The sequence below is a fragment of the Ursus arctos genome, unplaced genomic scaffold (assembly GCF_023065955.2).
Source record: "Ursus arctos isolate Adak ecotype North America unplaced genomic scaffold, UrsArc2.0 scaffold_5, whole genome shotgun sequence".
In the NCBI taxonomy this organism is placed as follows: domain Eukaryota; kingdom Metazoa; phylum Chordata; class Mammalia; order Carnivora; family Ursidae; genus Ursus; species Ursus arctos.
In genome coordinates this window covers 13540105-13563773 of record NW_026623067.1, presented here as the reverse complement: position 1 = coordinate 13563773, position 23669 = coordinate 13540105, and the positions used below count along the sequence as shown (strand labels likewise).

The window sequence follows — 23669 nt, the reverse complement described above, 5'->3', positions numbered from 1 at the left end:
TATGGAACCTATCAGTGATCTCAGATCCACTTCCAAAACATGTCCTATACACTAACACTGAGCAATCCAAGAAGGAAGTTAACAAGACAATTCCATTTATGACAGCACGGAAAAGAATTGAGTGCTTAGGGATAAAATGAACAAGGACGTGGAGACTTGCAGACTCAAGACTACAAAATATTACTGAAAGACATTAAAGAGGGCATAAATAAATGGAAAGACATTTCGTGTTCGTGGATTAGGAGACTTAAGATTGTGAAAATGTCAATACTCCCTGAAGTGATCTACAGATTCAGTGCACTGCCCGTCAAAATCCCAATGACTTTTTTTGCAGAAAAAAAAAAACTATATTAAAATTCATATGGAATCTCAGGGCAGGACCACAAATAACGAAAACAATAGCCAAAGAGGATGAAATTGGCGGGGGCGGGGGGTGTCTCATACTTGTTGATTTAAAAGTTTGCTATAAAGCTATACTAGCTAAAACAACGTGGCCACTGGCACGGAGACAACAGACCAACGGAACCGAACTGAGAGCCCAGAACTGAGCCCTCGAACTTGTGGTAAGTGATTTTTGACAAGAGTGCCAAGACCATTCAGTAGGGAACAGACAGTTTTTTTTATAACAAATGCTGCTCAGAACTGGGCATTCACTGCAAAATGATGACTTTGGACCCTTACCTCACACCATACATGAAAATTAACTAAAAAAATGGAGCAAAGACATAAATGTAAGAGCTAAGGCTATAAAGCTCTTAGAACAAAACACAGAGGAAAAGCTTTATGACTTTGGCTTGGCAATTATTTCTTGGATCTGACATTAAAAGCACAAGAAATAAAAGAAAAAGAGAGGGGCGCCTGGGTGGCACAGCGGTTAAGCGTCTGCCTTCGGCTCAGGGCGTGATCCCGGCGTTATGGGATCGAGCCCCACATCAGGCTCCTCCGCTAGGAGCCTGCTTCTTCCTCTCCCACTACCCTGCTGTATTCCCTCTCTTGCTGGCTGTCTCTCTCTCTGTCGAATAAATAAATAAAATCTTTAAAAAAAAAAAAAAGAGAAAAACTAGGTTATATAAAAAATGTAGAACTTCTGTACATCAAAGGACACAATGATCAAAATGAGAAGACAATCCGTGGGAACGAGAGAAAATATTTGCAAATTATATATCTGATGGGTTAATATCCAGAAGATACAGTTGTAGAACTTCTACAGCTTGACAACAAACAACCCAACTTAAAAAAAAAGGTGAAGTACTTGAGCAGACATTTCTCCAAAGAAGCTGGACAAATGGCCAGTAGGATGCGAAAAGATGCCCAATATCGCTAATCACTGGGGAAACGCGAATCAAAACCACAATGAGATACCACTTCAGACCCATTAGAACGGTTATTGTAAAAAACCTGGAAGACAACAAGCATTGGCAAGGACGGGGAAGAACTGGGACCCTAGTGCATTGCTGGCGGGAACGTAAAATGGGGCAGCCACTGTGGAAGAAGGTATGGCAATTCCTCAAAATATTAAACGCTGAATTACCCATTGACTTCTTTCCAGGATTTCCACTTCCGGGAAAGCAGGGTCTTGAAGAGATATTTGTACACCTACATTCACAGCAGCATAATACAATAGCCAAAAGGTAGAAGCAACCCGAGTGTCCATCAAAAGACGACAGCGGCACCTGGTGGCTCAGTGGGTTAAGCGTCAGACTCTTGATTTTGGCTCAGATCATGATACCTCGTTTGTGAGATCCAGACGTGCGCTGGGCTCCATGCTGAACATGGAGCCTACTTAAGATTCTCTCTCTCCCTCTACCCTCCACGCCCCTGCTCCCATGCTCGCTCGCTCTCTCAAATAAAAGAAGATGAATGGATAAACAAATATGGTATATACATCTACAACGGGCTATTATTCAGCCTTAAAAAGGAAGGAAATTTTTTTTTTTTTTTAAGATTTTATTTATTTATTTGACAAAGATGGAGACAGCCAGCGAGAGAGGGAACACAAGCAGGGGAAGTGGGAGAGGAAGAAGCAGGCTCACAGCAGAGGAGCCTGATGTGGGGCTCGATCCCGTAACGCCGGGATCACGCCCTGAGCCGAAGGCAGACGCTCAACCGCTGTGCCACCCAGGCACCCCAAGGAAGGAAATTCTGACACGTGCTACCATGAGGACGAACCTTGAGGACACGACACTAATAAAATCAGCCAATCACAAAAGGGCAAATACCACAGGATTCCTCTTCTACGAGGCCCCCAGAGCAGTCAGATTCATAGAAGCAGAAAGCGGAGCGGTGGTTCCCAGGGGCGGCGGGGAGGGGGGTTCGTGCTTCAGTTCTGCAAGGTGGGAAGAGTGCTGGGGATGGACGGTGGCGGTGGCTGCACAAGAGGGGAATGGACATCACGCCACTGAACTGTACACTTCAAAATGGGTAAGATGTGAATTTAAGGTTATGTGTCTTTTACCACAATTTTAAAAAAAAGGACATCCTGAATTTGACCGCTTCTCCTGAGCTCCACTGCTCCTATCCTCGATCGAGGCTCTATCGTTCCATGTCCTGATTACTTTCGCAGCCTTTCGACTCCTGTCTGCCACTACTCGGGCCACTCCCTTGCCCAGCACTGCTCAAGAGAAACAGAATGAGAGCAGCATATGTAACTTACGCATTCTGCAGCCACATTAAAATGCAGGAGAGAATTTGGTGAGATTGGTTTTTATAACATATTTTATTTAACCCACTATAGCCAATATGGGATTATTTCACATGGAATTAATATAAAAAGTTATTGAGATCTTTTACATTCCCTTTTTTCATGTAAATCTTCACTCTCTGGTGTGGGGTTTATGCTTACGGCACATTTCAGTTTGGACCAGTCACGTTTTCAAGTGCTCAGTAGCTACGTGGGGCTTCTCGAAAGAGCCCCTGCGCCTCTAACCCACTCCCAACCTGACAGGCCAGAGTCGTGCTATTAAAACACGCACAGATCGCGTCCCCCCTCTGGCCAACTCCCCAACGGCTTCCCATCTCACTCAGAGTCAAAGCTAAAGTGCCCACAAGGCCTACAGGCTTCCATGATCTGGCTTCCTGCTTCCTCCCCACCCTCGCCTTCTACACTCGCCTCCGCAGCCTGTGCTCAGCCCAGTCCCACCTCTGGGCCTTTGCACCTCCTATTCCCCCAGCCTCCAGCACCCTTTCCCCAGATACTTCATGGCTTATTCCCTTACTTCGGAGCCCCTCCTTTCCCCTGATCCCTTTATCCTGTTCTATTTTTATCCATAGATCTTATCACCACCTGCCATACCTCAGATGTTTGTTTGCCTATTGTCTGTCTCTCCCACTAGAATGTAAGCTCTGTCTAATCTGTTCACTGCTCTATTCCCACTGCCTGGGGTAGCACCTGGCAGCTAATGGAAATACAATAAAAATATGTTGGGGGGGGGGCGCCTGGGTGGCACAGCGGTTAAGCGTCTGCCTTTGGCTCAGGGCGTGATCCCGGCGTTCTGGGATCGAGCCCCACATCAGGCTCCTCCGCTATGAGCCTGCTTCTTCCTCTCCCACTTCCCCTGCTTCTGTTCCCTCTCTCGCTGGCTGTCTCTATCTCTGTCAAATAAATAAATAAAATCTTTAAAAAAAAAAATACGTTGGGGGGGGCGACTGGGTGGCTCGGTGGGTTAAGCATCCAACTATTGGTTTCAGCTCAGGTTGTGATCTCAGGGTCGTGGGACTGAGCCCCACATCAGGCTCCCCGCTCAGCACAGAGTCTGCTTGTCCTTCTCCTTCTGCTCCTCCCCCCAACCTGCTCATGCTCTCTCTCTCTCAAAATAAATAAATAAAATCTACAAAAAAAAGCCCCCAAAACTATGTTGGGTGGACAGTGAGCATTTAGAAGGGGTCAGGGATCTGTGCTTACTTCAACCTGGTAGGCCCTGTCCTTTGTCGTGTTGGGCCTCATGAAAGCAGTTCAACATTCTTGCCTATGTCCCTTTTCACCCAACCTAAACTCACTCTCCTGAGAGCCCAGATCAAGCCCAACTTCCTCTAAGAAACCTTCCTAAATGTCTCTAATGAACAGAGTCTGTCCGGTCCCTTCTCTACCTACTTAATAACTTCCTGAGCATTGACTATGGGGGTGGAAAATATAAAGGCCTCCATGGGCCAGACCAGGTGGGGCTCCGGGGAGCTGGAGGGCATGTGCCACCATTCGGCTCCAATGCCACTGGTGGGAATGTGGGCCTGGTAATGCCAGGGCTGCTGATTTTTTCCAGAGAAGCCAGGTATGTGGATTTTTACATAAACTCTTCTAATCATGAAGTGTTCTCATAAACTCAGATCGACCCACAGCACACATATCTTATCATACCAGGAAGCGATCAAATATGGCCATGGTTGTGCCAACCTCAGTGAGCTCCCTCTGGTCACAGATGCACTGAGGGTAATAACTGGCATGCACTGAAACACATCACGCTATGTAAAACTGTAAGTTCATAATTATGTGACAAAATGAACATCACAAATGTCTTGACCACATTTGGGGGATACTAGAAATGCAGGTCACCGTTCTAACAAGTGGTGAATAAATGCAGGAATAAAAGATTTCCTCTGCCTCTCCTAGATGAACTGTGCCTCAGGGAGCGAAGTAACTGATGAGGGGGGGTTCTCTCTATGGACGTCCTCCAGCTCATCAACCAAAGGACTGACAGCAGTAGACTGCCGCCGTCTTGCAACCCCTGATGAATTACCGGATCTACGTGAAGCCTGTCAGAGACTGCGAACAGCACATGACAAGATGAGTGGGCGTTGCATATAGCTCTTGGTGGAAATACGCAGCTCCCCAATCCCGCCTACAAGCAAACCCACCCCCTCAACACACGAACAACTGAACCTGAATGTGAACTGGGTCTCGCCATTCAACCACCAACTTACAGGAGACGGGGGACAGAGGAACACGGTAAATGCCTCCAGAGGGACGCTATCAGGAAGAACCAGACTGTGAGACCCTCTACAGCACAAACAACCCCGTTACTTCTACAAAATACTGCAAGAAGAAAGAGAGATGGAGAGACATCTCCAGATCAAAAGGAATTTAAGAGACGTGTCAGCCGACTGTACGTGACCTATGTGTACTTCAACGCCAATGATGCTCAAACAGTAAAAAGTACGCCTGCATTTGGGGAAACGTGAATACAAGCGCAGCTGACCACGGAGCAGCCGGGTTCCGAGCGCGCAGGCTCACTTACGCGTGGATGTTTTGGAGAAACACACAGCCCTGTAAATGTATCTTCCTTCCCTTATGATTTTCTTAGCATCTTCTTTTCTGCTGCTGTAAAATACGGTATCTAATACGTGTAACATACCAAATCTAGGTTAATCAGCTGCTTATGCTACCAGTAAGGCTTCCAGGCCAGTATAGGCTGTTAGTAGGTAAGCTTTGGAGGACTCAAAAATTCTATGTGGATTTTTGACCGTGTGAGGGGTCGGCACCCCCTAGCCCTTGCATTGTCCAAAGGTCAACTGTATTTGATATTAAGGAATTACTGATAATTTTGTTGGTGTAATAAGGACATTGAAGTTAAGTCTTTAAAAAGGAGGTCTTCCCCCCACCAAAAAAAATAAACTTAAAAAAAAAAAAAAAGGTCTTTCCCTGTAAAAATCCCTGAAAGATTAGAGATTGACGGGAGAGATACCAGTAAATAAACCCAAGCTGGATAGGCCTCGACAGTGTGGCAGAAGTTCCCAAGGGACAGAGATGAGGTTGGCTGGTCAAGCCAAAGAGGGTTTCTTACACGGAACGGAGTTTGAGGCAGGTGGGTGATGCTCAGGACTGGGGGGGCGCGGTGGGGCGCAGGGGGGCCTGTGAGCTTGGCCAGCACGCGTGTGGCCGGGACACCCGAGTCGGGCTAGGTTAGGCTCTCCATTCTGCACCCAGAGGGGGCCCTCCCACCTGAGGACCGCGGAAGGCACCACGAGGTCGGGCTCCAGCATGGAGGCTGATGGCTGCCCGGGCTCCCCTCCTTGCCCTGACCACCCCTGTCCCACCGCTCCAAAGGGGCCCCCTCACCTCTGGGGCCGGGTCCACGGTGTTGGCTTTCCTTCCCCCACTGCTGCCTTCTGGCTGCTTGGATGGCATTTTCTGGAGGAAGTCAGAGATCCTCTGCACCAAGAAATCGCGGTCTTTCAGGTTGGCGAACAGGAAGGTCATTTTGCTCTTGGTGCTAATGGACAGAGGGCTGGGCAGGACACTGGAGCTGTCAGCTTTTTCGACAATGGTCACCTGAGAAGGCAAGTCAAGCGCTGGGTGTCAGTGTCGGGATGGGAAGCTGACCGGCTTTGTGCACGTGGGAGCACAGTGGCCTCACGCCGTTCTCTCCTGGCCAGGGGCACTGCCTGGGCCCCACCGCGTCCATGTGCTAATCTGCTGCATGCTGTCGTGGGACTCTGAGCAAGTCACGAACACGGGCAGGCCTGGTTTCCCCCGCCAGCCCCGCAGGACCCTCGTGAGGATGATGATGCAGAAGGCAAGTGCTCAGCCCAGCTGCCGGTCCATCGGGCCGCCCCAAGACGTCCAGTTGCTCTCTTGCTCTAAGGCACGGGGAGCAGCCCTGCCTGCACGCTGTCCTAAGCACTGGCTCCCACGGCACCTGCTGCAGGTCTGTCCCGGGCCCGGCCCTGACCCTGAGGCGTGTGGACAGCTTCAGAGGTGTGGAGGGTGCAGAATGGGCACTGAAGGGATGCCTCTGCAGAGCCTGCGGTCCAGGGGGGTGGACAGACAACGGACATGCAGGGATTGGCCTGACAGGGCAAGACTGGAGAAGCTGGGGCAAGACTGAGCAGAGGCGGGGCACGTGAGTGTGTGCAGATGCATGTAACATGTGTGTACACGTGTGTGTGTGTGTGCGTGTGCGCAGGTCTGCACGCACGTGAGCTGAGATCTAAGAAGGAGCGAATGGTTCACTGCCAGTCTCATAGGTCACAGCGGGGCACCGACACGCGCTGACATTCTGGATTATGTGCGCTGCTGTGGGGGGAGGGGACTAGAGCGGTCGGGGCAGGTAGCACCCTCCTGAGGGGGCGGCCGTGGACACGAAGGGACATGCTATGGGTGGGACGCGGGAACAAAGCCAGGTCAGGGTCCAAGTCAGCTCCTGCTTTTCGGCTGAGTGGACGGACGGAAGGAATGCTGCTTCCCAAAGCAGCAACAAAAAGGGCACTTAGGGGGGGTGCAACGTCCAGAGCCCACTGGAGGTGGGCATGAAGCCTGCTCTGAGGGGGAAGCGCTGCAAAGGCCCCTGGTGGGCACACTGAGGGCCTCTGTCCCGCCAGCTGCAGAGCCAGCCCCAACCCCAGCGCCTGAGACCGTCTCGCTCCCCGCCTCGGCCAGAGCTCTGTGCCACCAGAAACGTCGGGATCATCCGGAGAAAGAGAGCTGAACGTCACAGGGACCTGTGCAACACTCCCCCCCACCCCCGCGCCAGGCCTTAGCCTAGGACAGACACGCATGAACAGGGAATGCAGGGTTAGGGGTTAGCTGAGCCCTCAGCCGGGAGCCCCTGGAGCTGTGGCTCTTTCCCGTCCTTTGCCTCGGTCTTCCCTTGGGCAAACGAGGCAGCACACAGAACCCCCACCCCTCAACCCTCACCTATAACCACTGCACCTACAACTGGAGGGCTTAGAAAATGCACGGGGGGCCCCCACCACTGTAGGTTGTTAATAAAATCAAGATACTGTGATTTAGATTATAACTTAAGCACCTCACTGTGCTTCACAGAGTTGAACGGCCAGTCTGCCTGTTGGGCCACGAGGAAAAGGAGGCCCGGGGACCTGCTCTGACCTTCTTGGGGGGTCTGTCATGCTTTCCATCTGGGTGGGGGCCCTCTCCCTCACTGTCCACACCCTTCACTGGAGCATAGGACAAACGGCCTTGCTTACATCAGGGTCACTGTGGAAGCCTAAGAAACCTGAGGAAAAAATACCTCTGACAGATGAGAGCTGTCCCCTGTGACAGGTGAGAGCCGTCCCCTACCTGTGACAGGTGAGAGCCAACCCCTACCTGTGACAGGTGAGAACCGTCTCCTACCTGTGACAGGTGAGAGCTGTCCCCATCCCTGACAGGTGAGAGTCGTCCCCTACTTGTGGCAGGTGAGAGCCGTCCCCTACCTGTGGCAGGTGAGAGCTGTCTCCTTCCCTGACAGGTGAGAATGGACTTCCAGCAGCCCTGCTGGAGTCTGAGTTACAGCCAAGGCAAGTGCCAGGAGAGGAACAGTGAGGTGGCCTCTGAGAGTGACATGGTGGGGCTGGTCAGGGGTCAAAGTCCTCCCAGCCCAGCCAAAGCAGGGCTTTGCTAAAGTCCAAGTGCCAGGCCAGGAAGGCAGGACTCAGGGACACTCACCCGCAGGAGGCCTCTGGGATCTGATCAGAGAGGCACAGGACTTTCCTGAAGTTACCTTATTCCCCAATGTGAACTCTCCTGGCATGCCAAACCCCAGCCTGTCTCCCTACCAGGTGAGGGGACCCCCGAGGAAGCATCTAGCTCACTCCCATGGCTGGAGGGACCCAGCACAAGGCAGGGGCTCAGGGAAGTTGCTGACTCACTATGTGCCCTCCACGTGCCCACCGCCGAACCCCGGGGGGCTGCTGGGGCTGGCGACCCCCACCAGGTGCCCCACCAGGGAGTCAGGGCAGAGCTGGCGTGGGGACTGGGAGCTCACCTCCCGCAGGGGTATGATGAGGTGGCAGGCGTCCTCTTCTTTGCTGGCGAAGCAGATGTAGTTGCTGGAGATGAACATCTGGCCAGGGATGTGCAGCTTGTTGAATGGGGTCCACAGGGTACAGCTCGTGTGGCCATCCAGGCGCTCGTCCCTGGGCAGCCGGAACGTGGCCCGGTAGCACTCATTCTTGGCTCGGGCGTCCAGGTCTCTGGGAAAGTGGGGTGGGGGTGGGAGGAAAGGGGAGAGGAGTGAGGGCCAGTGTGCCTGCCAAGGGGGCCACGGAGCCTTGGCTTCCACGTGGGATTGGGCTCTTTGGGGTCCTCCCACGAGCAAGTTGTGCCCGCGTTCTCAGAGTTAAATAAAACACACACAGCACATGGCCAGGGACCACGAGACACACCTTGTGCGACCAGCAGAGATCATTCAGCAAACAGCATGCCCTTGAGCCCTGATGGCTCTGGAGGACACCCAGAGGCTTGACAGGGTTTGACGTGTCGCCTGCTCGGTGCTGACGGGGGACAGGGCCCCAGGGCCTGGAGGTTCCCCCCACCTGTCCTGCGCGCCTCTGCCCTGAGGCTGCCGCTGCTGCCGGGCAAGACCCAGCCCCACCTGGACACCCAGACAAGGAGCTTCTGAACTAAAGCACGTGGTGCTGGTATGAACACAAAGGCTTGCTTGCCTGATGGCCATGAGAGGTGGCCGCCCGGCACCCTGCTCCTGGCCCCCTTGGTGGCTCTTTCCTTGTGAACTCCCCCCAGCCCCATGGGGGCTGCCGGCAGCCTGAGCAGGGCCTGGTGGGCACACCCTGATGGACAGTGTCAAGTCCTGGCCCTTGTTTCCTTTCTGGAAGGTTCCAAAAGCACCCCATCACTGGCATAGGGAGAGTGACATCCTTGGGTGGTGCCCTCCTGTAACTATGTGCAAGCAGCCCTTTCCGGGGCCTTCCTCCCACGGGGCACCTGGGAAGGGGGAGGAGGGCCGGCCTCTCCTGCCCCAGGGGGCTGCGCACCGCTTCAGAGCCGAGATGTGCCTGTGTGGCCGGGTGGGCCGGGGCAGCGCCTTGTCCTCCAGGAAGCCCTCGCTGTCCAGCAGCTGCCGCATGGCCAGGTTGGCCAGCTGCTCCATGAGCTTGAAGGTCTCGCCGATGTTGAGGAACATGGAGAAGAAGAGCTCCTGGTCCCGGGTGTCCACACGGATGCTCTCGGGGAAGAGCAGCGTGGCATTCTTCTCCAGCCTCGTGACGTCCACCCACTGCACCACCAGGCTCACTGGACACCAGCAGGGACACATAAGCCGATGGGTCAAGTGGGCCAGAGGGCTGGACAGCACCCGAGCCCGAAACCCTCCGGGAGAGCCGCATGCCGAGGGCATCACGGTTGGGCTGTGCCTGGGGACTCCACGAGGAGGGCCCGGGTCACGGGGGTCTCCACTGTGTCCCAGGCCAAGCCAGCACCCCGCCCTGAGAACATCCTGGTGAATATCTGCCCCTCAAATGGCTAAGGGGTGACACAAATGAACGCGGGGAGCTGAGCCAGCGTAGACCCTGCCTGGTGAGGAGGTGCCAGGGCGGGAGGAGGGCAGGGGGAAGGGTGAGGCAGGTGTTTGAACGGTGGTGGGGCAAGGCCTCGCTGTGCTCAGAAGGCCTGAAGCCCAGGAAGATCTGGGGGTGGTGTGGCAGCAGAGGACGCCGGCTGCCCCTGGGGAGTCTGCCTTGTGCCCAGAGGCCGGGGCTTCCTGCTGCCAGGCCCCCGAAGCACCGCATAACCTGGAGCCGCTAGGAGATGGCGTCTGCCCTAGAATGTTCGACTTAAAGGAGAGAAGGGAGCCCTGAGCCGTCGCTCTGGGAAGAACCATGTCAGTAGTGGGCCAGGAGCCCCCGAGCCAGGTGTGTGCCTGCCTCAAGCCTGGGCCTCCTCGCCGTGAACCGCGGAGATGTACTGGGTTTCGGGGAGATGCTGGGTGTGTGTGTGTGTGGGGGGGACAGAATATCGGGGGCCGCCAGGGAGGAGGCCACTCAGGCTGGGGGTCTGCAGGGGCGGGGACTGTTCTGGGCGGGGGTGGGGCGACAAGCCGGGGGTCTGGGGGTCGCTCACCTTCCTTCCCCAGCAGGAAGGAGTAGAAGCACAGGTGGTTGACGGTCAGGTACAGCCAGCCCTGCCGGGGCACGCGGCCCTTCCAGTAGCTGCAGGAGTAGTAGTTGACCAGCTTCTCACCTTCCGGCATCCCGAACTGCTTCCGCATCTTCAGCTCGGCCTCCTTGAACTTCCCGGGGTCCTCGTCTCCCTGCGGCTGCAGGTTCTTGTTCTCTTCCGCGATGATGCCCTGCGGGGGGCGGGGGCAAGGGGACTGATGCTGGCAGGCCCGGGGGCGGGGAGGGGTGCCCAGGCGCTGCGACCCAGGACTCAGGGACACTGGCTCCAGGGCCACGAGCCGGCGCGACCCAGGCACATGGTCGGACAGACGCCAGGCAGGTTCCCGAAACTCCCCGAGCTACTAATACTTCAAGCAGGGCTGGCTGGAAGTGGGGACTTTGAAAATAAACATTTATTTCTATGTACGGTTTCTGGAAAATACAATAAACATGGTAAAAACCCCACAGAGTAGAAGAGTGTGTTCAGCAAGCAGGAAGTCTCCCTCCGCCCACTCTGCTGGCTCCCTGAGACACGCAGGCACTGCGGCGCCTTTAAGCAAATGCCTGCGTTTCTCCTTCCCTCGTTCTTTAGCCAAATGGCATCCAGCTGTGGCAATGTTCTGTGAAGTGCTTTTCTCAAGACAAGGATGTTCTGTATTTATTTGACTTTCTCCCCCCCTTCCTCAATATACCAGGGGCTCCTGCTTCTTGACCCCACCCACAGCCCAGCTGCAGCCCCTCCCAGCTCAGGGCCCACAGACCAGCTCTAGACCCCTCCCAGCTCAGGATCCCCAGACCACTACAGGCCCCTCCCAGCTCAGGGCCCCCAGACCAGCTGCAGGCTCCTCCCAGCTCAGGGGTCCCCAGACCAGCTGCAGGCCCCTCCCAGCTCAGGGCCCACAGACCACTACAGGCCCCTCCCAGCGCAGGGCCCACAAACCACTACAGGCCCCTCCCAGCTCAGGGGCCCCCAGACCAGCTGCAGGCTCCTCCCAGCTCAGGGCCCCTAGACCAGCTCTAAAGCCCTCCCAGCTTAGGGCCCACAGACCACTATAGGCCCCTCCCAGCTCAGGGCCCACAGACCAGCTCTAGATCCCTCCCAGCTCAGGGGCCCCAGACCAGCTGCAGGCCCCTCCTAGCTCAGGGCCCCTAGACCAGCTCTAAACCCCTCCCAGCTCAGGGCCCCCAGACCACTACAGGCCACTCCCAGCTCAGGGGCCCCCAGACCAGCTCTAGGCCCCTCCTAGCTCAGGGCCCCTAGACGAGCTCTAAACCCCTCCCAGCTCAGGGCCCCCAGACCACTACAGGCCACTCCCAGCTCAGGGGCCCCCAGACCAGCTGCAGGCCCCTCCTAGCTCAGGGCCCCTAGACCAGCTCTAAACCCCTCCCAGCTCAGGGCCCCCAGACCACTACAGGCCACTCCCAGCTCAGGGGCCCCCAGACCAGCTCTAGGCCCCTCCCAGCTCAGGGTCCCCAGACCACTACACGCCCCTCCCAGCTCAGGGCCCACAGACCAGCTCTAGACCCCTCCCAGCTCAGGGCCCCCAGACCACTACAGGTCCTCCCAACTCAGTGCCCACAGACCGCTACAGGACCCTCCCAGCTCAGGGCCCACAGACCAGCTCTAGATCCCTCCCAGCTCAGGGTCCACAGACCAGCTCTAGACCCCTCCCAGCTCAGTGCCCACAGACTACTACAGGCCCCTCCCAGCTCAGGGCCCACAGACCAGCTCTAGACCGCTCCCAGCTCAGGGCCCACAAGCCACTACAGGCCCCTCCCAGCTCAGGGCCCCCAGACCACTACAGGCCACTCCCAGCTCAGGGCCCACAGACCAGCTCTAGACTCCTCCCAGCTCAGGGCCCACAGACCACTACAGGCCCCTCCCAGCTCAGGGTCCACAAACCACTACAGGCCCCTCCCAGCTCAGGGCCCACAGACCAGCTCTAGGCCCCTCCCAGCTCAGGGGCCCCCAGACCAGCTGCAGGCTCTTCCCAGCTCAGGGCCCCTAGACCAGCTCTAAAGCCCTCCCAGCTCAAGGCCCACAGACCACTATAGGCCCCTCCCAGCTCAGGGGCCCCCAGACCAGCTGCAGGCCCCTCCCAGCTCAGGGCAGATCCATTCTGTGTTCTGCCAGCATCTTCACTGGGCCTGGGATGCCCACAGAACATCACCCTGGGCCACAGAGCCAGCCCCAAACCTCTTGGGTAAAAGAGTTTTAGCACCCTTGGCTCAAAACATACATGCAAATCTTCCCGGAGGATGATTCCTCAGTAAACTAAGGTCATTCAAGGCCAGTGTCTGGGGCCTGGCCTACTGCTCCTGCTGGGCCTCCTAGTGGCCTCGTGCCCCTCCACCCAGGGGCAGGAGGACAGCCAGGAGCCTGGGTGAGGACCAGAGGTAGGGTGTGCTCTGACGCTGTAGGTGTGACGTCCACATCTCCTCTCTCTCAAGCTGCCCCTGGTGCTTCCAGAACATTCCCGTAGGAACCAGCTCTACATCAGGGAAGAAGGCTCAGGCAAAGCTCCTGCCTCATTACTGAGGCCCCACCTTTGTCTTCTCTGCCCTCAATTCCGCCACTAGGAAGCTGGAGAAGCAGCCCCATCCGTGGAGTGCGGGTGGGCCACCACCCCGCCCTGTCCCACCAGTCACTTTTCTGGGTCTCAGCCAGAAGCCCCCTTTTCCCTGCTCCCTGTAGCTGGGAGACCCCCAAGCAGGGATTGGGGGGCTGACCGCTCCTGCTCTGCCTTTCCCTCTGCACTCCCCTGGAGCCCCTCTTCCCAATGCCTTGTCCTATAGGAACGGTGTTGCAGGAGGAACGATCCCTACCAATGGGAATGAACTGGCCTGGCTCACAGGGTTGGGATTTGCTTTGTTGGCTGATAGAACAAGACTGTAAAAATCTCTGGGCCGATTTTAAATGACTGAGTCCATTTCTTTAAGAGTTCTAGGCATACTCAGGTTTCTTATTTCGTCCTGAGTCCCAGTTTCAGTTATATTATGGGGTAGGCCAAGTAAGAGCCCCCCAAAGATGTCCACATCCCAACCCTCAGAGCCTTACATGACAAAAGGGATGTGTGGATGTGATAAAGTACCTATTCTGACCCAGCGAGGGGGGCCTGGATTATTCAGGTGAGCCCAACAGATTGTCAAAAGGGTCATTGTGAAGAAGAGACAAGAGGGTCCGAGCCACAAAGGGAAGGAGGCGACAGGAGTGGGGAGGGAGAGGGCGTGATCTGAAGACGCCACGCTGCTGGCACTGCAGGTGAAGGACCCAGGACCGAGGAAGACCAGCGGCGCCTAAAAGCCGGAACCGGCGAGGAAACGGGTCCTCCCCTCTGAGCCTCCGGAAGGAGCACGGCCTGCCCACAGCTGGCGTTCAGCCCGCGAGACCCACTGCGGACTGCTGACTTCCAGAACTCCCAGATACGGGACCGTGTGAGGCCGCAAAGTGTATGGGAACTTGTGGCGGCAGCGACGGAAGCGAACCCATCCTGTTGTGATCAAGTGTCCACGTTGTCTAAACTCTTGAACTTACAGGCTCAAAGCTCTTTACGGCATTTCTCTCTCTTTTCTAAAACTCCGCTTTTTTATAGGTGTTCCTCCCAGTTCCTTCCCAACCCTGCTCGTTTGAGGCTTCCTGCTTCGGTCCCGGGTCCCTTCTGACACAGGTTTGTTTATACCTTAGGTCATTTCCTGGACCCGTGGCCTTTCTACATCATTCCCTTGTCCCCTATGGAGTTAACCTCTGCCTTTTACTATTTCCTTCTGATTTCCCGATTTCTGGGGTTAGACATGCTGACTTACTGAACTGGATGCTTGGCTCGTTAATTTCCCCCCTTTCTTCTTCTCCTCCTAAGATTTAAGGCTTCGAATTTCCTCCTGTGCACCTGCTTTTGCTGCAGCCCACAGATTCGGATACGTAGGGGCATTCTGACCATCATTCAGTTCTAAGTATTCTCTAACGCGTATTTCCTCTTGAAGCCATGCGTCATGGAGAGATTTTTGTTCTGTTGTGTTGGTTACTTTGGGTCTGGCGTGTAGGAAGCATTCAATAATGTTGCTTCGTTATTATTATTATCATTGCCCAGCTTCTCAGTGGGAGAGGGGAGACTTGCCTCTGCTCTCCTTGCCTTTTCTTATGGAGCTAGAAAGGTGATGTGGGTCCTGCTCGGAGCCTCAAAGCGCACGGGGAGGAACCAAGGGAGTCTCGGCACGGTCTGCCCGCGTCTAGAAAGTTCTGGAATAATGAAGTCACGGGGGCCTGCCCAAAGCAACCCTGCACAGCTAAACCTGGACCCGGTAAGAGCCCTCCGAGAAACCTAATCTAAGGCAAAATCCCTGGACAGAAAGACGATGACAGCCATGCGCGCAGATAGATTCTCATTACGGCGTGAATCATCCCCTGCAGGGGAAAAGCAGAAGCATTCCTGTGCTATCATTTTTGACCCACGGCTCCAGTTTTCATAGCTGTAAAACAGCCCACGAAGGGTACCACGTATGACTTAGCAAGTCCCCTGATCAGGACGTGCTCGGTGCAGGACTCGGTAGGACGTGCTTGATAAATGCCAGGCTAGCAAGCAGCCCAGCCCTCATTTTGCAGAACAGATCGCAGCTGCTTCCCCTCCCACCCTCGGGCTGGAGGCGCTGTTTCTGCTGACGGTGCTGCAGGGAGCATCCGCGTGTGCCCACGCTGCATGGCCAACGCCAGGGAAGGGAAATGCCGTGCGAGGGGGTGCACCCCGTTCTAAGTCGGGTTGGTTTCCTAAATGAAACATACCTCCGGCTAGTCTATCACTTCCAGCCGAGGAAGTGATGTGAGCCAAGGGACTGGCCATCAGCGGGGCGCGCCCACCTATTTGCTCTAATGCCCTTTGCGGGGAATGGGAAGTTGCGGCCAAGCGTGGTCTGACCCTGGGGCGGCCCGGAGAGGCGGGGGCCTGTCCGGCAATGAGTTCGATCAAACGCCCCTTTCATGAGCAGGAGAACGGGAGCGCACGCTTGCCTCCACCTCTGTTACCACCACACTGTCTGACGAGTAAACGAGAAGACACAGGCCAACACTGCCCGCCCCAAGAGGGGCGTGGGAACCGCAAGTGCAAGGTGGACCTTACGTGGATCTTGCCCTTGACGAAGGTGGTGATGTCTTCCTCATTGTCAAAGATGGACAGCGTCTGGAGTAAGTTATTTTCCAGCCATTCCCAGTGCTTGGTGATCTCTTTGCGGGAAGAACCTGGGGGAGGTTTGGTGGAGTAAAGAGGAAAATCGTTAACATCACCAGGCCTTAAACATAAGTTCAGAGACTAATAACCCAGATGACTAATTTGCTCTACCCAAAAGACTACAATCTTCAGGCTGTCTCTCTTTTCCATCTTCAACGTTCTGTATAGGTATGTAACAAAGTCACGAATGGTCCTGGTGAACACGAAAATAACTCTGGCAGAATCACAGAGTCATGCTGAAGAGAAGGCCTGCACCTCCACTAACACCAAGAAAGAGTGACCGTTTGATTCCTACGCCCTTCCAGAAGCAGTGTACGGATCTGCGGGTTTGCTTGGTTGTCACGATTTTCCTCGGGGATAAAGGACTTCATGTGGTCGCTGATATAGAGGGGACTAACCAGACACAGTCAGACTTGGTATAAGTGACTGCAGTCCTCCGGAGGATTCCTTCCTGTAGGACTCCAGGCCCCTGGCCAGCTCGTCTCCTGCTGGGCACACCAGAGGCTCTCACCCCTCTCTCTGAAGCCAGAGGCAGCCACCTAGGCCTTTGCCTGCAGGCCCCTCCTCCCCATCCCTGCTCACATCCCAGCCGAGCTCCTGCCTCCTCCGGGAACCCCTGCCTCTGGCTGGCCCCCAGTGTCTGCCCCGCCTTGGAGGTGGTCCCTGTGCTCCTCAGGGAGGGGCCCTGCAGGGCACAGCAAGTCCAGTGGTAATGGAAAAACTTAAGAGAAGGCAGTTCACCACCACCCCCAAAGGGCGGGGCAGCTGTTTTCTCTGCCCCCGCCCCCCTGGAACTGGGAAAAGGGGACCCCCTGGAGGAGAAGTAAAGGGATGAGGGAAGTCTCTGCTTGGCCTGGCTTCCCCTGCCTCTCTGGGGTATGCTTGTGCCTGGCAGGGGCTTTGCACTGAAGAAGTGCTTTCTGAACGAATGAACAGAAAAGAAGGGGGAAGGCCCTACATCCTTCCAGCTGACCCGGGTCGGACAGTTTATGGACAGAGTGCCTAGAAGGCCCAGCTGATCCCCTGTGACCTATGCCTGCACACTGGGCATGGAGGGAGCCCGGGCAAGACACAAGACCAACACGGCTGCGGGCCACAGACATTTTTGCTGGGGTGACTGATTCTCTGGCACCCCATCCTTCCCTGCCTGGCAACATCTTCCACTGGCTGGAGACTCCATCCTGAGCCCGCCCCAGCCAGGCCCAGTGGGTTCCCACCATCTCTTCTGTCCCAGGCACCTGCTCAATTGCTCTGACACATGTCACAGCCCAGCCGGTCTTGGGGACAGTTGAATGTTTCTACCTTTACCCAACGAGCTCACTACTCTGACCATCAATTCTGAGTTAGGGCCCGCCCCCTCTCCCGTGGGCCAGCATGAAGCTGCCTCTGCGAAGGCGATTAAACCCAGGATCATACAACGTACAGCGAGCCACAACACACAGTCAAAAGGACCCCTGCAGGTCCCTTCAATCATCCATAAATGACCTTTCGCCCCCCATTTTTCTTTGGGCTTCTCATGTGGCCTCCTTTCCCTGGTATACAGAAGCTAAGGTCTAGCTGGTAGAAGGGATTTCTTTCTTTCTTCCTCTTTTCTGCCAAGAACCCATGTTTGAATTTGGAAGTTAAATCTGCAAGTAATGCAATTCAAGTGTGTCATTCTTTTCTACACCCGCGTTCCTGGCAACCTCAAACAGAAGAAATCCTGTCCACACTGCCTGTGTGGGTCTGTGTGCACTTCGATGATAAAATATTTACATGTGTGCATTTAAAAGAATTATTAGTTAGAAGTAACTCAGTCTTCACTTAGCACTAAGTAAACACAAACCATGCCGTCTTTGTGTTGGGTCCAGGGACTAAACAGAATGTAATCGCTAATTATTATGAAGGGTTATTTCTGCCTTCGGACCTTTTCGTGGAGTATCTTATTTACCTCTTAGAGAACCGTGGAGACAGTACCATTGTTTTCATTTCACAGGAGGAAACTGAGGCACAGTGAGGTTAAGTAAGTGGCCCAGTGTCACAGAGCCGGGAAGTAACCAAACCACCATCCTAACCCAGGCTGCCTACCGTGGCCCTCAGGGAGCTGCTGGTCTAGTGGGAGAGCCAGGGAGCCTGCAGCGTATGAAGTGCTGGTAAAGATGCGGCGAGTGTAGAGGAGCAAGAAGGAAAGGTGGCTGCCTGGGTCTGGGGAATCTGGTTTTCCATAGGAGCTGACACCCGGGCGGGTTCTCAACAGAGTGGGAGGTTAGGTGGACGTGGGGGGACACCAGGCACGCAGATCAGGACAGGTGTGGCTGGGAACTTTGGGTCCTGTGTCTGTCTGGTCTGGCTGCAGGCCAGGTGTGAGCTGAGGGGAGGACAGAGACGGAGATGGGCTGACCCCAAAAGTCCGTCAGTGGCACGCTAAGGAGCCGGGATTTACTGGGCAGGTGTCGGCATGACCAGTCTGGTTTGGCAGAGCTGAGGGGAGGGGCGTGCCCAGCAGAGGTCAGGGCAGGCTGGGAGGTCTGGTGGAAGCTGGAGCGGTTGGCGTACGTAGCCTGAGGCTAAGAACTAAGGCTCTTCGGCACAGCTGGGGCTCTTCCCCAGCACCGGCCTGCTGCCACCAAAGGGGTTCCCACACTGCCACCAGCGTGGCCACCCTCCTCCTTCACTGCCACTGCCTGCCCCCTCCCTGTCTGCTCCCTGAGATAGAATATCGCCGAGACAGGAAAAATCTCGAGGGCCCATTTAAGAGTCACGTGTCTCTCTACAGCCCAGGCGCACACCAACCTCCCTGAGCCCTCTCTTCCGCAGGCCCTGGAACCAGGAGGACTGGGGCCCTACCACGCCCCACTTGGCCTTGGGCAAACCCAGACTTGGAAGCCTCTGTCTCTGGATTCAAACACAGGGGAAAGGGCACCTCCGTTCAGGAACTTGGGAGGAAGCAGACTTCTAAAGCCGGGGTCCAAGGAGGCTCTCATCACCTTTCTCAGGCCTCCTCACCCCCTCTGGGCCACCGCTTCCTCATTTTCAAAATAGGAAAAAAAACCCCAAAGTTCTACTTCTGGAGTTCTTCGGAGGTTTGCATAAGTGCCTGGCCCGCAGGAAGTGCTATCTGCCTGTATCCGTGAATGTGTCCAAGTGACCCCAGCCAGGCTGGTACCCGCTGACAGGGGCCTCCTCCCAGACGCTGGGGAGGGTTGGGCATATCTCCTCCTGGGAGGACGCCACGGCCGACTGTCATTACTGGAGGCAGTTATGTTCCATCACGTCTCCTGGAACATGGAACAGGCCAAGACTGATCCCAGGGGAGCTGCGGGGAGGGCCATGCTCCTGTAAGCCTGGGGTCCCAACATCTTCATCACGCGATCAGTACATGACTTTGTTTCATGTGGCTTTCTGTTTAAAGGCACCTTATTTCGTATATATTAATTCCCTAACAACACATGCCAGGCCAGCAGCACCGGCCGTAACTCAGGCCTGAATGAAGCTCCTTGAACACTGTGCTTCGGAACACAGCCGGCACCTCGGCACCCCACTCGGGGCCACTTGCCACAGCAACATCACCAACAAAAGCCCAAAGTATGGCCCAAAGACCACAGAAAGGACCCTGGTTTATAGTTTGACAGCTGCCAAAAGAAGGCAGGAGGACGCCTTGCCCCCTTCGGCTGGGAACCTGAGCGTCAGGCGGCTCAAAATTTTCACTGCTCTGCGTATGCACGTGTCCACGACTGTCCACAGATAATCCCCACGCTGCACAGGGCACCCGTGAACGTCTGAGCGGCCTTCCTGAGCGAGATGCAGGCCTGGGTCATGTGGTCTGAAGCACCGGGTTCTCCAGGGGCGACATCCAGCCCAGGAATGCAGGCTGTGTCCCCTCCCTCCCAGGGTCCCGCCACCCCCGGCTCATCCAGGGCAGGCCCTGCCCGGCACCTACCACATGCCACTGTCCAGTAGACCTGCGAGTCCTGGGTCTGGTGCAGGATTCGGTAAGGGGCCACGCGGGCACTGGAGTCCAACACCACGTCCAGGGTGCCCACGAGAAGACCTGGGGGCAGGGCAGAGAGAGGAGAGTAAGGGAGGGCCACACTCACAGCCGAGCCCTGGAGGCCAGCCAGGACGGGAGCACCACCCTCAATGCCCTGGCCCAGACGGAGACACAGCTTGGCATCCCCCTCGTCCACCAAATGACTTCTTTTTCCTCAAAGGCCTACCGAAAAATCCCCTCCCACTTCTTCCTGGCAGCTTCTGCTCCTTCCCCAGACTCACAAACACTTGTAGGCAGGGGCTGATGCAGGTTTTGGGGGGACTTTGTTATAAGATGAAACAATTCTGGGAGGCCCTCTTCAGGAAAAATATAAAATTAGGTTGTTTTTAAATTTATTTTTAATTTTTTTCAAATACTTTTTTCAAAATTCTCAAAAATGAGAAAGTACAACCGTCACAAATTAAAAACAAAAACAATACCATGACTCTCACAAAATCCAGACAAACAGTACAATGTGTTTTACTAACTGCCAGACACATCTCTTAAGGGACATTTTTGGCCATGTATTCTTGCCGGCTTTTTTTTTTTTTTTAAAAAAAGTAAGACAATGATTTTGTAATATCACTTTCCATTATCAACAACAGGAAGAGAATGTAGTCTTTCCTCCGCCAAGTAATCACAAATTTTTATTCTGGGAAGTGTTAAGGAAGTTCATTGTGGCTTCAGAAGTCATGACTGAAGAGGACACAGCAATTTTTAGACATGTCCAATTTGGGAAAACACTCATCCAGTTTTTTCCACCTTGGAAGCATTTTAGGGCACTTCAAATTTTCCTTCTCATCACGTACAGCCTTTGTCAATGACACCGTTACCCCGACAAATCAGAGGAAATGTCTGCCTTTTACCGCTGTGTTTGACTCTCTCTTCTCCGTTAAGTGAATTATCAAGATACCTAAAAACCTGTTCACTGTTCCTATTTGGAATTCACATTTTCCTTTTTAATGAAGTGCTGCTTTTGGTATGCTCTGGAAATAGTCTGTGACCCTTTTCCTGTTGATGTCAGAGTAATTTCTACTGATTGTATTAACTTGACCATAACGCTTTTGCTCCATATTCCATTTTTAACGATTTTTTCCCTCCCCAATCTTTAACACATAAAATTACTGATTATAAAAGAAGGTACCCGTCACATACACCCAAGTTAGGAATCTGTAGTCTCTCATTTGTTTTATTGAAATGTTCTAGAATGCCTAAGTTGCAGTTAAAGTGGCATATATTCAAGCTTTAAAGTGTTTGGAATAGACTTTTTTCATGGTTCCTGTTGGGGTTTCTTTTCTGGTCTTGGAAACTTTATTTGAATGCTTATTCTGTTGGCATATCCACGTTTCGAGATCTGAAAGCTTCTTCGTGGGCAGAATATCTCGTCATACTCAGACTCTTCCCTCTTCTTCTTTTTTTTAAAGATTTTATTTATTTATTTGACAGAGAGAGCAAGAGAGCACAAGCAGTGGGAACAGTAGAGGGAGAGGGAGAAGCAGGCTCCCCGCTGGGCAAGGAGCAGGACGTGGGGCTCAATCCCAGGACCCTGGGATCACAACCTGAGCCGAAAGCAGACGCTTAACCCACTGAGTCACCCAGGCGCCTCTTATACTTAAACTCTTCAATGAAGGATCCAGGCTGGCATCTGGTTTTAAAAGCCAGCCTGAGGGGCGCCTGGGTGGCACAGCGGTTAAGCGTCTGCCTTCGGCTCAGGGCGTGATCCTGGCGATCCGGGATCGAGCCCCACATCAGGCTCTTCCACTATGAGCCTGCTTCTTCCTCTCCCACTCCCCCTGCTTGTGTTCCCTCTCTCGCTGGCTGTCTCTATCTCTGTCGAATAAATAAATAAATAAAATCTTTAAAAAAAAAAAAAAAAAAGCCAGCCTGATCAAAAGCACATTACTAACTGTTCCTCCCTTGGGGAGACAGGGTTCAGGAGACCATGATGCCTATGATGGCACCGGGAAGGCCAGGCAGAGGCCTTGGCAGGACTCACCAAACCTAGATGCAACAGGGAGTTGAAGGAGTGGCTCCTGGGGTGGGGGGCTGGGCTCTGAGAGAGATATGTGTGAGGTGGAAGGGGCCTTCTGTGCACAGGAAGGCGGAGCACAGAGGGTCCTAGCCACCGTCTGAGACGATCTTCAGAAGCAGAGAGCACAGAACAAGCCGCTGGAAGTGCACCAGCCAGATAGGACACACTGGCACGCTGGTGCAACAGAAGGTTCTGGGAACCGTGCCTCACTTTTCTGCACCGGCTTGCAGTAGCTTCTGAGGCTGACCACATTCAGACTCTCCAGAGGGGCTGCTGTCTAACCCCCTCGGAACAGCTAGTCCAGGACGCAGGTCCAGCGCTGGCTCCTGGGGTTCCTGTGGCTGTTGAGAGGCAGCCCGAGGCACTGAAGGGAACACAGTTTTCTTAGGAGAGGGACAGTGTCTTCCATATTAGGAGGTGTGGCCCCGGAGAGGGTGGCAGGGGACGTCTGTGGGAAACTTCTGCCTGCATCTGGCAGGGCTGTATTCGCTGCTCATGTTTCAAATCAGGATGTTTCACAGAGATGGCTGTTGATAACTTGTAAGAGCTGTCCATGTTGGGCCCGCCGTCCTGTATGGCCACAACGGGCCACCCGGAAGCACAGACACTGATCCGGCGGAGCCTGGCCCAGCTCCGCGATGGCCATCCCCGCACAGGCTTGGAGCACGAGGGCCTGTGGACCACACCTGCAGAGGGAAGCCCAGGGGACTTTCCCTGGACCCTACATGCCACAGGGCTGCAGGCGGTGCCTGTCCACCGTTAGCGTGCTGCCCAGGCGGACAAAGGGGCACCTTGGCTGGCTCACGCTGGTAAGTAGGCACAGCCTCCGTCTGCAGCTCCAGTCATCAAGCAGGAAAGGTGGGCGAGGAGAAACCAGGGGGTTGGGGGCTGAGGCCAGCAGCGGCTCGGGGGACCTCTGATCTCGCTAAAAGGGCAATTTTGGGGGTAAGGAAAGAAGCAAAAGAAAATGTGTGCTTGTGTCACTTGGCCCCTCGGAGGCACTTGGGGAAACTGAGGCAGAGGACGAGGACCAGGGGGTGTCGCCGACTTTCCGCTGTGAATCCCACTCCAGGAGGCTGCACGCGCCTGGGCCAAGCCCCGGGAAGCTCACCGGCACCGCGTCTGGGCAGAGGCCGCCCTGGGTCGGCCGAAGTCACCGAGCAGCCTCCCAACGCCAGCACCTTCGCCTTCCCCGGTCCTAGGCCCGGGCTCCCGGCGCGCCCCCCGCCCCCGCCTCCCGGCCGCCAGCCCGCCCCCGCCTCCCCGGCACCCCCCATCCCTCGCGCCCCGGGCCCGGCCCGGCCCCCCGCCGCCGACGCGCCCTCCCCGCCCGGCCCGCGGCCGCGTCCACAGGCCCGGCCGCCGCGCGCCCCTCACCCGTGAGGCCGCCGCCCTTGCCGTGGCCGCGGCGCCGCTGCAGCACGAAGAAGGGGTTGGCCCGCTCCGTCACCCACAGCGCGTTGGCCACCAGCACCTCCTCCGGGCCCAGCCACATCGTGGGGCCGCTCGCACCGGGCCGAGGCCGGCCAGGCGGAAGCGCCTCCGCCGCCGTCGCCGCCGCGCCGGAGCCGAGCGGGAGGGG

General features: G+C 55.2%; 1 protein-coding gene across 4 annotated transcripts in view; it reads right to left on the bottom strand.

The window, feature by feature from the left end:
• The window catches only part of TBC1D9B (TBC1 domain family member 9B), a 43501-nt gene extending 19832 nt beyond the window's left edge, over positions 1-23669 (bottom strand). For 2 of the 4 annotated variants that reach the window (XM_048220917.2, XM_048220919.2), the window contains exons 1-7: positions 23465-23669; positions 19966-20076; positions 15939-16057; positions 10790-11018; positions 9706-9964; positions 8697-8904; positions 6050-6262 (exon numbers count right to left, since the gene is read on the bottom strand). In XM_048220917.2, coding sequence (XP_048076874.1) covers positions 6050-6262; positions 8697-8904; positions 9706-9964; positions 10790-11018; positions 15939-16057; positions 19966-20076; positions 23465-23582 — 1257 coding nt within the window. In that variant the 5' untranslated portion in view covers positions 23583-23669. The remainder of the gene's footprint in view (positions 1-6049; positions 6263-8696; positions 8905-9705; positions 9965-10789; positions 11019-15938; positions 16058-19965; positions 20077-23464) is intronic. The other 2 variants (XM_048220918.2, XM_048220920.2) reach the window with 1 other exon arrangement.